Source organism: Neofelis nebulosa, chromosome 14, assembly GCF_028018385.1.
Source record: "Neofelis nebulosa isolate mNeoNeb1 chromosome 14, mNeoNeb1.pri, whole genome shotgun sequence".
In the NCBI taxonomy this organism is placed as follows: Eukaryota; Metazoa; Chordata; class Mammalia; order Carnivora; family Felidae; genus Neofelis; species Neofelis nebulosa.
In genome coordinates, this window is record NC_080795.1 from 33,492,011 (window position 1) to 33,510,343 (window position 18,333).

At 38.6% G+C, this 18,333-nt stretch overlaps 1 protein-coding gene across 1 annotated transcript; it reads left to right on the plus strand.

Moving 5' to 3' along the window:
* CA2 (carbonic anhydrase 2) lies at positions 1-18,054 on the plus strand. Its single transcript, XM_058698462.1, has 7 exons — positions 1-159; positions 1,290-1,487; positions 11,143-11,261; positions 11,820-11,912; positions 12,984-13,046; positions 15,269-15,424; positions 17,249-18,054. The coding sequence occupies exons 1-7, from the start codon at positions 126-128 to the stop codon at positions 17,363-17,365; spliced, it is 780 nt and encodes a 259-aa protein (XP_058554445.1). The 5' UTR covers positions 1-125; the 3' UTR covers positions 17,366-18,054.
* The last annotated feature ends 279 nt before the right edge of the window (positions 18,055-18,333 follow it).

Genomic DNA, 18,333 nt, shown 5'->3' on the forward strand with positions numbered 1-18,333 from the left:
ACGAAGTTGGCGGGAGCCTATAAAAGCCGGTGACGGCGCGACCCGCGGACACACCGTGCAGGCGCCCGAGCAGCCACTGCTAGACCCGCGCCAACTCCTGCCCTGCCCAGACCAGCGGCGCGACCATGGCCCATCACTGGGGATACGGCAAGCACAACGGTGAGTGCCGGCGGAGGGCGGCGCGGCGGCGGCGCCTGGGGCCCCGATCTTGGCCCGGATCTTGGCCCCGGCCCCGCAGCGCCCGCACCTGCTGTTTACCGCGGCCAGTGGGAACACCCGAGGCACGGTGTGCCCCCCGTGCCCGCCCCGCCCTCTGCTTCCCGGCGCTGGATGCCCGGTTGCCCCAGCCCCGAGGCCACTGTCGAGGAATCCCCGCGTACGGCGGTGGCGCGCAGGGCCCGAGGGAGGGGGAGCACAGCCTCAGCGTCGGGACTCGAGTTCAGTTGCCCCCGGGTCCCGAACCGGAGGCTATCCTAACCGGCCCTAGGAGGTAGCGAGGAAGGTTTTTTAAGGGGGAGGGAAATGTTAATCGTTGATTGCAGAAAAATTAGGGGACCCCCTTCCCTGCACACACTTCGCTCTTAGCACCTGTGGCTAAGGCGCTCAACACGAACTGTCCTGGGGGCATTTTCGTGGGCTGGTTTGAATCCATTGCGGTGATTTCTGGGTTCTCTCATCATGTCTCCTCTCCTAAGGTGAGAGGGTCACCAGGAACTCGGTTTTATCATGGCCACTGACCTGGGCTCTCCAGAGCCAGCAGATGCAAGAGAAAAATGTGTCTGGCGCACCTTTCGCATCTAGAGGTGGGATAGGACTTCCCAGGTAGGGGGAATCCTGACCATTAAAAGAGAGGTGCCAGGCCTGAGCAATGACCCTGCCTTTACATTCAGTAGGAGGACACTAGGGAGGAATCCCGACCTGCCCGAATGTCTTAAATGAGCTTGAATATCCTAAATGCTAACCACGAGCCCCGATGATAGTGTTTGCCCAATTTCAGTTGCCGAATTCAATAAAATGAGCATAAAAATAGCTAATATTTATATGGCACTCACTCTTTGTTCTATGACCTTTCCATGTATTGATTCCAAATCTCACAAACTCTAGGACGTAGATGTCATTACCCCATAATACAGATGAGGAGACTGAGGCACAAAATAAGTTATTCAGCCGAGTGGTGCCACCAAAATTGGAACGGAGCAGATTGGTTCCAGAATCTTCGCCCCTTTTCTAGGGATCTGGTTGTGCCCTTCCCCACACTGGGGGATTCACACATCTCTCCTCAATGCTAGGACCGGAGCACTGGCATAAGGACTTCCCCATTGCCAAAGGAGAGCGCCAGTCCCCTATTGACATCGACACCAAAGCAGCCATTCACGATCCTGGCCTGAAGTCTTTGTTTCCTTCCTACGAGCAAGCGGTTTCTCGGAGGATCATCAACAACGGTCACTCTTTCAACGTGGAATTTGATGACTCCCAGGACAAAGCAGGTCAGTGTTTAAAAAATAACTTGTGTCTCTTACCCAGTAGCTATTTTCCCAGCTTAATGGGAGGAATCAGGAGCAGTGGCTTAATACTCCTGTTTGTCTCCGTACTCTAAGATGCCACTCTGCTAATCTTCATTAGGTCCCAGGCTCTGAGAAGTAGGCTAATTACTTTGAAGTGGCCTGGGGCTGTGGCTCCCCTATAAAATTCCTGGTTTCTATGTAGGGCATTGTATAACTGTAATCTGCTTGTGAAAAGTCACAAAAGGCAAGGTCCCCTGGCAGTAAAGATCAGCAACAATGCGATTTGCAAAAACTGAACTTTGGAGATTTTTTCTAAAATATTTTTTTTCAGAATTGATGCCTATTCAGTAAAAAAGTACATCTTAGTGCTGTCTTGAAGGTAGCAGTGAGAAGAGTGGAGAAAGCCTCGCTATTTAAAATACTGAAATGAATAAAAATTAAAAAAAATAAAGTACTGAAATTTGGAAGCATTGTATTTATGAATGCAAATGTGATAAAGGTGGCAGTGTATCTTGGTATCCACCCAGAAATTCATTCCACAAATGAAGAGGTTTTAGACTTGGTGGGCGGACCTGGCCCATTGCTGACAAAACCAATGACCATAATTTATCTGTAGTAGAGCTGTTTACAGGATGCACTTTGAATGCTTCTTTTTTCTTATTTAGAAACAGGAGAACAATCCCATTCAGACATGGTAGCAGCTTTCTTTGCCCATTGGTTGATTTAATTGCCAGTGCCCTATTTTCCTGAGTGCTTTCCTCTGAAGGTCGTTGAATGAATGGTGCTGCAGACACATGATGTGCGATGGTGGTGTGGGAGCAGGGAGAGCGCAGGGGCAAAAGAGAAAACAGGAAAACCAAGAAGACATCCCGTAACGCTGTCAAATTTTTGGAGTAATGACCGAGAGTACTAATATAGTGTGTGTAATTATAGCCATTATAGTCCAGTTGACCATTTTTTTTTTAGTAGCTAGTCAATTATTCAGTCCAGTTTGGAAAAAAAAAATTCTCTCCTACTTTCTTTAAATTATTTTTTGATGCTTGGATTTCTGAAATAGTGACTCTGGAAGACAATTTGATGGAGGATAATGTGGAGATCATCTGAGAAATGTTTTCAACTTACTTGTTCCTTTTGTGCACCTCCCCCCAGTACACACACACACACACACACACACACACACACACACACGTGCAAACACATATTCTGGCATAATATAATGGCTAATTAGACTTTGATTATTAGATTTAGTAGAGGATGTTCATTGAAGACACTTCAATGATTCTACCTTCCCAAGTAAGCCTTCCACTTCAAAGAAATAATGCTCAAGTGATTAAGCTAAAAATAAGGGAAATTTCTTTCCTTCCTGTAAAGGATACTGCATATTTTGATTACAATATGACTAGGCCATAGTCTTGGTGTTATTGTACATATACAAAGGATGCTACAAAACTCCGTGTTTATTTATTTAAAAAAAAAAACTTGAGCTGTTTTAGTTTAAAAAATTTATTTTAATCTTTATTTATTTTTGAGAGAGAGACAGAGTGTGAGCAGGGGAGGGGCAGAGAGAGAGGTTGATGCAGAATCTGAAGCAGGCTCCAGGCTCTGAGCTGTCAGCACAGAGCCCGACGCGGGGCTCAAACTCACGAACTGTGAGGTCATGACCTGAGCTGAAGTCAGAAGCTCAACCGACAGAGCCACCTACAGGCGCCCCAGAGCTATTTTAGTCTTTAGCTATCAACTGTTAAAAAAAGAGACACAGGACTGTATGTTTCAATGTTGCCAGTGAAGTCAGTTTTCAGTGACCCTACTGGCCACCAGTCATATACCTCATTGGATGCCACATAGAAATTGGGTGCTTATTTGGAGTGACGGGGAAACAAATGTCTAACAAATAGAACCGGATGAGATAATTCCTTACAAATTTGATCATGAAATAATTATTTCAGTAATATATTATTACTGGAAAGTGGATTTCGACATTGAGTCTAGCAACTGTGAACATAGAAAGGGGTCAGGTAGCCGTGGATTCAAGTCCCAGCTCTGCCACTAACTAGCTCGGTGGCCCTGGGAACAATAGCAACTTAACGTCTCTAATTTTTAGTTTTCTTAGCTGCAAAATTGGAGAAGCAGTAGTATCTACCACAAAGGAAAGATTGATGGACGGTAGATAGAAAGCACCTTAGCCCAGCACTTGGCACGTCACGATTCTCCAACAAGTGACCATTGCTGTTTTCATGTCGACACACCGTCCGACTGCTTTTATTAGGCAATTGCTGTAGCGATCACCTGTGGTAAGATTACTGAAGGAAGTTTTTAATGAACTGGAAGATTACCTGCCACCACCTGATGGGATTTAAAATTTTTATTTTTATATTTTCCTCAACATCCCATTTATCATATTAAAGTATGTACTGATTTTATATGTGATGTTATTATATAGTTACATGTTTTAGCACGAAAATGACAGGTTCTGAGGGATTTCTAAATAAGCAGTAACTGATTAGAGAGCTGTTTAAAACTACTTCTCCTGGTGAGTAACACATATATTATTAAAGCCACGTTTAGATTGTGAGAACAGTGGTTTTGATAGGGTCTCAAACCCATGCCTTTAGAGACACATGCATTATTCACTTAGTTCTTATGAAAACAAAACAAACAAACAAAACAAAACAACAACAAAAACCCATTCCTAACACCAGTTAAATGCATGAAGGCAGGTAGAGGTCTAGTCTCCTTCCTGTATCCCTAGATTTCACGCTGGGGATACCTGAAGTATAAAGGCACAGAAACAGCAGTGACAGCTGACAGCGATTTTGGTCAGTGCAACAAGGACATAGTCCAAGGAACTATGGAAACGTGAAAGAGACTTAGGAGTCGTTCTGTGCAAGTCAGGAAATACTTTCCAGGGTAAATAAAACTTATGCTGAGGCTTGAACTTGGAGGAGACTCCAGGCAAAGAGAAGTAGGAAAGACCAGGGGATTTGAGAGAGAACAGTATGTGCTCTGACGGGCAAGGAGGTGCCATAAAAACAAGGAAGAGTTAATGTTAGAAAGGCTTGCTCTCCTTTATGTATGAATGATCCCTTTGTAACTTTGCCCATACCTCTTCAACACTGTCAGTTGTTTGGGTTAAACCAGGAAGCAATTTTTTTTCCAGGATGTAGAATATATTAAAATGTTGGCATTAAGGAAAAACAGAATAAATCAAACAATCATACCATGCAGAGAAGCACCCTTTAGATTTTTTAAAAAAAGAATCCTAGACTCTCAAGTTAGAACAAATGATGGAGATACTCTAGTCAAATTCACTTAAAATAATTATGAGAAAACAGAATGCTAAGGAGTTTAACTTGCTAGTCCCTTCTAATTTGTTGGGGTGAGACTAAATGACCATCACTTAAAAATAAAAGTTGAATAAGAATCTTTGAATGATAACCACAATTAATATTTAGTGTATATGTACCATGTTTTAAAAAATTGATATGCTTTTCTATACACTGAAGCCTAAAAAGAATTTATTCATTTTGGTCACTCAATATTTTATTTTATTTTTTGGTCATTCAATATATATATATATATATATATTTTGGTCATTCAATATTTTGAATCAACAACTTAACATCTCTTTTTGTTGAGAGTTATTTTCATGGTATTAACATTTTTAGATATCTTTTACCTCTTGTTTTCTACATCTAAATGCTTCAGTTCCTTTTACTGATTTATTTATTTATTTATTTATTTCTACCTCAGTGAGATTTCAGCCTTCTAGAACTTCCCATAGATTTAAGTTTTCAAATATCCTAAATATTATCTGATACTAGGGTATCACTAACTGAACTGGTTGAGTTTATTATGTTTATGTTTATTATGTTTAGTATGTTTAAGCTTGAAAGAATTCTTTTTAATGTTTATTTATTTTTGAGAGAGACAGAGACAGAATGCGAGTGGGTTAAGGGCAGAGAGAAGGAGACACCGAATCCAAAGCAGGCTCTGAGCCGTCAGCACAGAGCCCGACATGGGGTTCGAACTCACGAGCTGTGAGATCATGACCTGAGCCCAAGTCAGTTGCTCAACCGACTGAGCCACCCAGGTGCCCTGAGAGAATTCTTTTTAGGTGTGGAGTTAATAAAATAAAAATGTGGAGTTAAAAGCTTTAACTAAAAGTTCTCACCAATCTTCTAAATTACTTTAAAAATAAACCACCTTTAATTAATGAAAAATTGCTAATCCTGTTGGTCTTTTAAAAAACTTATTAAAAAATAACTCTCCCTGCTTGCATTCTTTTATTACTAGCTTTATCTGGGAGAAAAGAATACTAGTCAAATTATTAACTTCTGCTAACTCATTAACTTTTATTAATGAGTTTAAAACTCTCCTGCTTTCTTGCAATGTTAGATGCAAATATTGAAAAACCAATGCCTGAAATTATTGAGCCAATCCATATACAACTGTCATATAATTTCTCTTCTTTAGAAATTGATATATTTTTATCTGTCTATATTATTTCAAGAAAAAAGGAAGGAAATGGACAATTTATCTGTGCTCATTTCAGGCAGACCACTGTCTCTATGACAATAGAACTGCATACATGAGTCTTGCTTGATTTTCAAGGACTTGCTTTTGAAGCTTTAATATTGTCCTTCCGTGAACAATTTTAAATTAAAAGGAATCAGAGCAGTAACAAGGGAAAGGGTTCGTTGTGCATACTGTTAATGGTGTAAGAGAAACCTAAGTATTTATAAAACTGACCAAAGCATTCTAAATACTGTATTTTTTTTAACGTTTATTTATTTTTGAGACAGAGAGTCAGAGCATGAACGGGGGAGGGTCAGAGAGAGAGGGAGACACAGAATCTGAAACAGGCTCCAGGCTCTGAGCGGTCAGCACAGAGCCCGACAGGGGCTGGAACTCACGGACCTCGAGGTCGTGACCTGAGCCGAAGTCGGACGCTTAACCGACTGAGCCACCCAGGCACCCCTAAATACTGTATTTAATTATATTCATGTCAAAAGAGTTTCCTTTGTTTTTTTTTTTTACTCTCCTATAATTTCCATATACACAAAACTAAAAAATCCTGTCCTTTTGATTTTTTTTCCAATTGTTTGGTTCATCTTTTTATTGCCAACAGGTATTTCTTAGTGGATTATATTTAGTGGGGTCTTCAAAAAGCATTTATTAAATGAACACACACACATACCTAACATCAAATTTTCAAAAAATACCCTATTGCTATATATATATTTTTAAGTTTATTTATTTTGAGAGAGAGAGAGAGAGAGAGAGAATGAACAGGGGAGGGGCAGAGAGAGAAAGAGAGAGAGAGAGAAACCGAAGCAGGCTCCACGCTGTCAGTGCAGAGCTCTACTCAGGACTTGAACCTGAGCCGAAATCAAGAGTCAGATGCTTAACTGACTGAGCCACCCAGGTACAACCCCCCCATTGCTGTATTATATGTTCTAATAAAACTTCCATTTTCCATAGTTCATACAGTAGAAGGGAAAACTGAAGTGGTGCTTTACCCTTTTAAAATCCAGAGCCTTGGGGCGCCTGGGTGGCGCAGTCGGTTAAGCGTCCGACTTCAGCCAGGTCACAATCTCGCGGTCCGTGAGTTTGAGCCCCACGTCAGGCTCTGGGCTGATGGCTCGGAGCCTGGAGCCTGTTTCTGATTCTGTGTCTCCCTCTCTCTCTGCCCCTCCCCTGTTCATGCTCTGTCTCTCTCTGTCCCAAAAATAAATAAAAAACGTTGAAAAATTAAAAAAAAAAAAATCCAGAGCCTTTTCCCTGTTGCCTGACAAAAACTGTGGAGCATCTATTCTTAGACTTTGATCTGTACCAGAATCATCTCACTGTTCCCTCTGAAAATATCGGTCATTAAAGTCAGCATCTGCCTTGGGCATCTGCATTTTAACAGATGATCCTGATGCACATAGAAATCTGAGGACCAGAGATATGGAAGGTGCCTTGAATATTTTCTATTTGTTTTACAGCATTTAAGAGGTCTTAAAGAGAAATAAAATGCTCTTCCATGTTTACTAGCTCATGTTTTCTATTCTTTGGGGCTATCATCTTGTCTACTTTCTTTGTCTTTGAAATCAATACATTCTTATCTTGATGCTCCTAAAAATCCACCCCCCCATACCTTCCTCCATCCATTTTAGTTAAACCACAGATCCTAGGTCTTGTTTTTACTCTCATATAATTTCCATGTACCGGAAACTAAAAACTTCTGTTCCCTTGATTTTTAGTTGTTGTTTACTTTAGTGTAAGTGACAGCTAAACATCTCACTATTTTAAAAGAAATAAAGTGTGGGGACTTTTTCTTCATTCATTTTCTTGATTTTAGTTGTAAACTCCAGGATTATTGACTACTGCTCCAAAAGCAAAATAGTAATGCATAATTTAATGAAGATTGTTTATCTCCTGGAAATGCTGCATTTTTAGTAGACTTAGTCATGTACTTCATTAATAAGAGATCCCTTAAATTTGCATTTTAAACTAAAGATTATTAGAAATGGTTTATTTGTATTTTGGATTTAAGAGAGATTATTGATATTCGTTAAGGTGTTTAGTTTGTTGCTTGGATACATTTTATGTTAAGTAATAATAAAGGGAGTAGGAAGAAAAAAATTAAAAATGTTAAATTTTCAGTTTTTGATTTGTATAGTCTTGTATATTATTGGACTGGATGTCTTAATTTTCACAAATAACATAGTTTACGTAATTTCTCTAAGTAATATGTATAGGAAGACAGATTAGAATGTATTTAGTATTTATTTTGTGTTTTATATATGTAGTATGTATAACTGATGGCTGATCATGAAAATTAAAATTGGCTAGAGCCCTTGGTGTTGAGATTTGGATTTAAATTAAGTTTTGGGAATTTTGAAAAGATATTGTGGTAGAAAATTTATGACTCTCTGTCCCTTGTGGAATACATTTCTGTGATACAATAAATCATGGGCTCTTCAGAACCCTCACTAACATGGCTGGATTTTAAAGAGGAAAAATATACGCAGTCAGCAGTTTCTGCTACTTTTAAAAATTATTTTTGCATCAGACAGACAGACTTCGTTTTAAACTTGGATAGTTCAGAAAATGGTATGTAGCAATCAAAATAAGTAAATAAATAAGTAGATCTGGAAAAAGTGCAAGCTCCCTATTTTTCAACCAAATGTCTATTTTTTATGTTGCACATAAGATGTATGCTACCTTTATTAGAGTTTGCTGTAACGATGTTTTGGGGACGACTTCATTAACTAAATTCCCCGCTAAGGATTTGTTGAAATAACCAACTCCCGAAGTAGACCAGAAATGTTTCTTTTTGTAGCAACTAAATTTTAAGAATTTAATAACCTCTCCTAGGTACAAGGGCTTCTAATCTACATGGCAACATAGTTTTATTTTAACAGGAGCTAAAACAGGTGTCTGGTAATAATAGATTAGCACTGAGTATGTTTAATCATTGAACCAAGAATCTTTTTCTTTCTTTCTTCTTTCTTTTTTTCTTTCTTTTTTTCTTTCTTTCTTTCTTTCTTTCTTTCTTTCTTTCTTTCTTTCTTTCTTTCTTTCTTTCTTCTTTTTCTTTCTTTCTGTAGTATTAGCAAAGCTTGTTTAATAAAAGCTCATATACATTCTTGACTAATTCTAAATCTTCTCTGAAATAAGTAAATTAAGATGGAATGTTAAGATCCGCAAGGGAGTGAATAAGAATATGAAACAGCAATAAGTTTTATTATTTTTAAAATTGAAGATTCTGATATTGTTCACAAGGGAAAAGAGATACATTTAGAAAGATAAGTTATCTTGATGCTTAATATGGTTTTATTTAATTTATTTTGCTACTTGGTAGAACTAGTGATGTTACAGAGGGCATTTGCTTTTTATGATCAGCCAGTTGGTAGCTTTAAAAAGTTATTATAAAGGAATTATTTCAGTACCAGTTTATTTCATGAACAAATATTTTGTTTTAAGAATATATTATTATGAAAAATGGGAATTTTTTCATTTTGAAAAAGCCTTGTGGAGGGGTGCGGATAAGGCTAATTATTTCCTTACAGAATTATCAGATAAAAAAAAACTTTAACAATAATTCATTAAATTTCAAGAGATGTGATTTTATCAGACTGTACCCAAATTGATGTTTCTTAGCAGGTCTGTGATGTAACATCGCTTACATAATTGGTTCTTCCCCCTCCCCCGCCCCTTGGCCTATTGTAAGGCAGTGCTGGGGACCAGAGGTTGTATCAGGAGCTAAGAAGGGCCTAAATATCTTCCAGCCAGCTCTGTTTTTTACTTTGGATAGATGGATGGCTGTTGCTACCATCTATGCATAGTTAGGTGAAATTAAACAAACTTGACTCTACAAACTTTGTTGCTTTGTTTTTTTTTGTTTTTGTTTTTGTTTTTTTTTGCAAAGCCAGAGTAAGTTTGGGCTCATTATTGTATAGAATTATAATCCAAAGCTAATAAAATGCACTTATAGCAACAGATGTTTTAATCCTAGTTCTAGAGAAATAAAATTTGAAGTTGGAGAACTAATCTAATTTTAAAAGCTTTTAAATATATTGGTAAGTTTCATGAATATATACAAGTTAACAAGGTTTTATGGAGAGGCTGGGGGAAACTGATTTCCTACTATTTTAATTCTCTCTAATACACAACTCCGTATCTACAGATAGACTGTATTGGAGATGACATCCAGTCATATTCTTCTGTCTCGTGCTTTACTCTAACAAAGTTATATTAATACCAGAATAATAGAATCATAAGACAGTTATTAAAGTTAGAATTTTAAGTTTTTGGAGGCAACAGAGTACTATGTGCTCTGTTAGGTGATCAATAAATTGTTAGTGAAGTGATAAACAATTGAATGGATCCACTTTACAGATGAGGAAATTAAGATCAGAAAGGTTCGATGAAACATTTTAATGGGATAAAGCTAGTTAGTGGCAGTGAAAATCCAAATTCTAAAGAATTTGGGAAGCCAGGGTAAGGAAAATTGGGTTTTATACTAAGATCAATGGAATGCTTATTGTTTCACAAATTCTGGCATCTGGGGTTAGCAAAGTAGATGGTAGGTCAGTCATGGGGCTGTGGAGAAGAGAACTCCCCATGTTTTCTGGAGTGTGCCACAGACCTGCATCGACAAGCAGATACAAGGGCACCTCCCCAGTCATTCACAGAGGACTTAATAATTCCACTTAAAACTTCCTCTCTCTGAACCAGAACCTGTGAGTCCAAACAAACCCAGAAGAGAAGTTATCACTGTGCTCAGAAGACAGATGGGAAAAGTACCGATCCTTCAAGCCAACACAAGTGAGGAGAAAAGCCAGTTGAAATGATTTTGTTCAGACTAAGGTTTTGTTAGACTGTAGACTAAACTTGAGTCTGGATTTAATTTTCACAAAGTGAAAATGTTGCTACAGGCATAAATTTAGAATTATGCAACAGGATTGAATTACATTATAATATTTAGTAGTGTGTGTTTCATGTGCATATGTACATATACGTGTGTATATACATGTGATTTTGTGTATGTTGTGTGTATGTATATACATTCATACACTCATACTCATATACACATAGGCACATGTATAATATACATATATCATACATATACATATTTTTTACATTTTAGTGCTGAAAGGAGGACCCCTCACTGGCACATACAGATTGATTCAGTTTCACTTTCACTGGGGTTCGTCTGATGGTCAAGGATCTGAGCATACTGTGGATAAAAAGAAATATGCTGCAGAGGTAAGATATGCTTTTTTGCCTTCCAGGGAAAAATGTAAATTGATTTTCAGCATTAATTTCAAAAACATAGTTTTGTAAATTCGACTCAAACTAAGCGAACCACTTTTTTTTCTTTTTACAAAGGACCTTCACATCTGCTTCTTATAACTTTTATTTGTGATATTACAATTAATGCTGCAAAACATTCTCTGCTACACTCAAGGACATCGTTTGCAAAAACTTAAATGAATTCAAATTGGAGGATCCTGTTTTAACATAAATCTAAAAATAGCATTTGTGTCTTTCCTCAAAAATATGTAACTCTTTGAGAGGTGATGAAGTCACTTGCTGTTATGTCAAATAGTGGATAATTAGGATGAAAATGAAAGAAAAGCTTATATTTTAAATTACCCACATTTTCCCTTTCTTTAGTAACCTTTTAGTTGTAAAGAAAAGATCACTGGGTACAATAGGCAGGTTTTATGATGTATATCATTTATTGTGGTTTTGTCTCTGGATAAAATTTGGAGGATTAATGATGTATATCATTCATTATGGTTTTGTCTCCGACTGCTTTAGCTTCACTTGGTTCATTGGAACACCAAATATGGGGATTTTGGAAAAGCTGTGCAGCAACCTGATGGACTGGCTGTTTTGGGTATTTTTTTAAAGGTTAGTTGATGGCCCAATTCTTTTTTTCCCTGTTTTCGAGAAAGGTTAACCAGACAGAACATTCATAATAAACAGGACATTCTACAAAGAGCCTAAGGAATGCCTTCGGCTCCAAAATATTTTCAGGCTTATGTCCCCCTTCATATCTGCTAGTGGCTCTAGAGATGGAGGGCAAAAATCAAAACAAAACAAAACAAACAATCCAAGAGGTATTAATTAGGTGCTATTTAGATGTAAATGTGAAGGATGTATACATGCGAAATGTAAAATGAGAAAGAGGTATACTTCAGATGACTACTGGTTTTTATTTTAAAATTCACCATTAACTAGATAGTAGTGTTTCATGACAGGTAAAGCTAAATTTAGATCAAGTTTTAGAGGGCTCAAGGGCAGTGACTCAATATTGGAGAATTTCAGGCAACAGTGGGGCATACAGTTTGAGCTGCCCTCTAGACAGCTGTAAAGCAAGTTGAGAAAAGTCTGGGCTGGAGATTCATGGGGCCTGACATCATATGTCAAGGTAGAAGCTACAAGTGAATATGAAATCATCCAAGGAAAGCACCAAGAGGGAGATGATAAAGCTGCTAATCACGCAGTCCTGAGAAACTGCAGAAGGTAAGACGTTTAAGGCAGTGGGAAAGATGGTATTAAATGACTAAAAAGGAATACAGAATTCAAGGGAGATTGCTGAGGCTGGAGGGCAGAGGGAAAACCAAAGGAGGAGAGAATTTCAAACAGGAGAGAAGTCAATAGTATAAAATCCTGCAAGATTAAGGTTGAACAGCGTTCCTTGCTTTGGCAGTTAGAGGTCAGTTGGAGGTCACTAGTGACATTTGAGAGAGTACATTCAGGGGACTGGGCGGTGGGGGTGGGGGGAAGCAGAAAGAAGTTGTCAGTGACAGTAGGGAAGTTCATGGTGCCAATGTGATCAAAGTAAGATGGATGGGTGGCATGTACCAGTGGTAGACTTTGGTTCATCGTTTGGAAACCTTTTATGGTAGAGCTGCCCAAATCAAAACTGATGTAGTACCAACCAGATTACGGTGCCTTGTACATTATGTTTTCCTATAGATTGGTGATGCCAAGCCGGGCCTACAAAAAGTCCTTGATGCACTGGATTCCATTAAAACAAAGGTACAGTTGCATTTTCTGCCACCTCGATAGAGTACCTATGTTTTATATCCCACTGGTTTTAGGAAATTCTTTTGATCAAATTGAATAGTCTCAGTTTGACATGTGGTGTTTGGATGAACGGTTAATGAAGGTAAAATGTTGCTTATATATTCATGTAACTTTTCTTTATCCAAAAGTTGATCCTAATTCTAGTATAATTTTAATCTTGCCTTTATTTAGTCTTGTTTCCCCATCATTTGAACATTCATATATAAGAGTCAGAGAATCTCATGACTGAAAGGAAACTGAAAGATCATCTGGTCAAATTATTGACTCATTCACACAGCAGGTATTTGTTAAGTGCTTGCTCCATTTCAGTCACTTGGTTGACATAGGAGATACAATGCTGAGCATGAAGACTAATCCATCCCAAGTTTAAATTCTACAGCATAGGCATGTTTAGGTCATTGAACATCTGCTAAATACAATCCCCAGTGGCAGGCCTGGCTTCAGAAAGCTCATCCTCACTGAAGTCATGTTTATCTTCTGAAATGCTCACTTGTTACTCCTATCTGACCCCTTTGAATGATGGAGAATAAACCTGATTCAAAAACACTAATTGGAAAAGATATGTACCTTCACATTAACTCCAGCATTATTTATAATAGCCAAGATACAGAAATAGCCCAGTGTCCAACAATGGATGAATGGATAAAGAAATGTAGTTATATGTACACAGTGGAATATTTCCAGTCATAAAAAAGAAGGAAATCTTGCTATTTACGACAGTATGGATGGACCTTGAGGGCATTAAGTTAAGTGAAATGAGTCAGATAGTGAAAGACAAATATCATATGATCTCACTTATATGCAGAATCTGAAAAATAAACAAATAAACAAACTAAAAACCAATGGGTGCATAGACACAAAACAGATTGGGGGTTATCAGAGGTTGGGGGAAGTAGTTGAAGGGGGTCAAAAGGTACAAACTTCCAGTAATAAAATAAATAAGTTTTGGGGATAAAATGTACAGCATAGCAACTGTTGTTACTACTACTGCATTGCATATTTGAAAGTTGCTAAGAGAGTAGATCTTCAAAGTTCTCATCATAAGAGAAAAAAATTAGTAACCAGGCATAGTAATGGAATGTTAACTAGACTTATTGTGTTGATCATTTTGCAATATATGCAAATATCAAATCATTATGTTGTGCACCTGAAGCTAATATGTATTAATTATACCTCACAAAATGAAAAACCTGATCCTCTTTTTTTTTTTTTTTTTTTGAGAGAGAATCTTAAGCAGGCTCCACACTCAGCTCAGAGCCCAACACTGAGCTCCATCCCACAATCCTGGGATCATGACCTGAGCTGAAATCAAGAGCCGGTTGCTCAACTGAGCTGCCCAGGAGCCCCGATCTTCCTTTCTTTTGAACCTATTTTCTCTAATAGGGTTTTGCCTACCCGGAGGCTAGTTATCTTTTGTTCGTTTTATTCTCTTAGGACAGTTTTCTCTCTTCATAACAACTTTGTCGCTCTGCTTGTAACTCATTGGTGTTTGCATCTGTTGCTTTAAAAGTGTAGTGTCCAGAAAAGAAAGCAGTTATTCAGTTCTGATCCAGCCATCAGGTATGATAGCAAGGCAATTACCTCCTCGTTAAGGATACTCTATTTTGGTGACTGCAGCCTCAAATTTGCATTATTTAAGTGGCAGCAATTTCACTTTAAATACTGGATGTGATCAGTTAATAACTTGAAGGAAATTATAAGGGATAATTATGGAGGACAAGATGAGAATGGACATGTGAAAATAGTATCGTCAGGTTCCCTTGCTCATATCTGCTCGTCTGTATTTCCAAGTCAAATGTCATCTGTTAATTTCTTTTTATTTTGTTTTCTGGTGAATATGGGACCTCTCTTAAAAGGGGGGGGGAGGGGCGCCTGGGTGGCTCAGCTGGTTAAGCGTCCAACTTGAACTCAGGTCTTAATCTCATGGTTTATGAGTTTGAGCCCCGCATCAGGCTGCGTGCTGACAGCTCAGAGCCTGGAGCCTGCTTCAGATTCTGTGTCTCCCTCTCTGCCCCTCCCTTACTCATTCTCTCTCTCTCTCTGTCTCTGTCTCTCTCTCTCTCTCAAAAATCACATTAAAAAAAAGTTTTCTGGCAACCAGAAGGGAGTATTTGTTTCCTGCTTTCCTCCCATTCTGATCACGACACATAACCTGTGTGTTTGCCTAATTCCAGGGTAAGAGTGCTGACTTCGCTAACTTTGACCCTCGTGTCCTCCTTCCGGAAAGCTTGGACTACTGGACCTACCCAGGCTCCTTGACCACTCCTCCTCTTCTGGAATGTGTGACCTGGATCGTGCTCAAGGAGCCCATCAGCGTTAGCAGTGAGCAGGTCAGTTTCCTAAAGTGAGGGAGAGTATTTCATCCAGACAGAGGAGCTTGGCTTTTGGATTTGGACAGACCCAGGGTTTACGGGCTTAATCCTGCTCTTGATGCTTCTAGCTGTGGAACTAGTGTCTATAGCAGTGTGTAGCTGATAAACAGCTTTTGAGAAATATTTGCTGTTATTAGCCATAACTTTAGGCAGTGTTTACTCTGTGAAGTTGGATAATCCTGGGGATTAAATGAGAAGGGTATCTGTCACTTAAATGCTTTTATGGAAACTGTGAGGAAACTGAGGCCCAGGACAATGAGATTTCATACTCCAGGTTACACAGATTATCAGTGGTAACTCCCCGCTGACTGCTCACTCACGTTAAGAGCTTGCTGCAGTTTTATTTGTATCCGAATACCTTTCCGAAATCTTGCAAAAGTAAAAGCCATGCTTTGCAGAAAAAAGTATCAAAAACTCACTCCAGGTTGCTTTAACAACCTTTAACACAGACTCTTACTTCTCCCATACAATATAGTTTATGCAATTCAAGTTATTAATGCAGCTTCTAAGTCGCCAATAGTACCCACTGTCTGTCTGTCTCTATTCCCACACAGCTGAAATGTAGAAAATGGACATTCCTCAGTAGGATCCACAAGGACTTGGATCCTGGGTAATTTAACTGATGTTACAGTAGCTGAGGGATAATTACTGGACCAAAGAGATCAGGTTAAAGGCTGTTGATTTGTGGGCTGTTTTATTACTGCCCAAACAATCCTTCTTCATTTAGATCAAGACTTGCTTAAGGAAAGGGAAGTACCCTTTGCACAAATAGCCTCAAAGAAGTAGGAGGCTGGTTGAGGGCTGCCTGTTTCACACCGTTGGGTCAGGGAGCTAAAACAAGGTTAAAAGGGAATAAAGATCAGTCAATGTCAAGGATTTCCCAGATTGGGAAAATTCATTTATGTGTTTCTATACATTTAAGCAGAGATACAAGCCCTCACTTATCCCCTGGGGTTTGCAGATCCTGGGTCACTTTAGGTCACCTTCCCTGGAGCAGAAAACAGAACTCTAATTGGGATCTAAAATTTCTGTTAGTATTTTACATCTCAGAAGTGTTTTATAGGCTTTTGATATTTGATTTTTTTTTTAATTTTTTTTTTTAACGTTTATTTATTTTTGAGACAGAGAGAGACAGAGCATGAGCAGGGGAGGGTCAGAGAGAGAGGGAGACACAGAATCTGAAACAGGCTCCAGGCTCTGAGCTGTCAGCACAGAGCCCGACGCGGGGCTCGAACTCACGGACCGTGAGATCATGACCTGAGCTGAAGTCAGCCGCTTAACCGACTGAGCCACCCAGGCGCCCCTGATATTTGATTTTAAAATTAAAAGAGGGAAAAACAAGCTCACTGAAAATTTCCTTACAAATGACACCAACAATCTTTTGTGCATTTTCTAGAAATTGATTTGTTATCTATAAGCGTACGCATATAGGGGCACCTGAGTGGGTCAGTCACTTGAGCATCCAACTTGGGCTCAGGTGGTGATCTCATGGTTCGTGAGTTCAAGCCCACATCAGGCTCGCTGCTCTCTGCACAGAGCCCGCTTCAGATCCTCTGTCCCCCTTTCTGTGCCCCTCCCCCACTTGCACTCTCTCAAAAATAAATAAAACATTTAAAGTAAAATAAAAGTATACACATATGTTTATGTGATTATACATTTATTGAAAATCAAAGTGAAGTTTAATATTGGAAAATGCATTTCAGGGTGTAACACAAGCACATAAATGAATAGTATTGTGAAACTTGGACTTTTAGTTTTTTAATATTTTATTTTGCCTTTTAGATGCTGAAATTCCGTAAGCTTAATTTCAATAAGGAGGGCGAACCAGAAGAACTGATGGTTGACAACTGGCGCCCAGCTCAGCCGCTGAACAACAGAAAAATTACTTCCTTCAAATAAGATGATCCCGGAGCCCAGGACCAAAGAACGGACCTCTGGGTTTCCCTTTAGCTAAGCACAAATCTACCTTGTTGAATTGGACCTTGGCTGCTTTGCATCTGGTTTTCTAGACCTTTCATTTCTCACCTTATGTGCTTATTAGTAAAATGTGAAGAACCTGACCAGGTGTCATCCTTGACAGAATTGCTGTGACGGGTGCTTTGCTTATGGTAGTAGCCTTTCTGTACTGGAGAATATAGTTCAAGGAATAGGGGAAAAAATACCTTGACTTTGTTCATAGAACAGAGGGTGATGAGCATTGACAATTGTTCACAAAAATGCTAGTTTTAAAGCATAGGAAAATAGAATGAGTGCAAATCCCTATCATGAGATAAATTGAGCTATGTAATGTAAATCAGGTAAAATAGTCATGATTCTGTATAATGTGAATCAGGTAAAATAAATGTTCATGATTCCAAGATGTTATATTAAAGAGAAAATTTTAAATTCTTATATATTTGTAGCAATGTTAAATATGAATTATGTTGTAATTTAGTGACTTTTGAATTACAGAGATATAAATGAAGTATTGTCTGTAAAATTGGTATAATTATAGTTGTGATACAGAGTATATTTCCATTCAAATAATATATCATAACTTAATAAATATTGTATTTTAGATATATTCTCTAATAAAATTTGGACTTTAATTTGGGGCTATTTTATTTCCTACTGGGCAATATGTAATAATGGAAAAGCAAATGTGTACTTTTTTAAAGGTTTATTTCTTTGTTTTGAGAGAGAGAGAGAGCGCATGAGCAAGGGGAGGGGCGAAAGAATCTGTGCTGTCAACCCAGAGCCCAATGTAGGGCTCGAACCCACAGACCGTGAGATCATGACCTAAGCCGAAACCAAGAGCTGGACACTTAACTGAGCCACCCAGGTGTGCAGAGCAAATGTATACTTTTATAACATATTAATTCATTAAT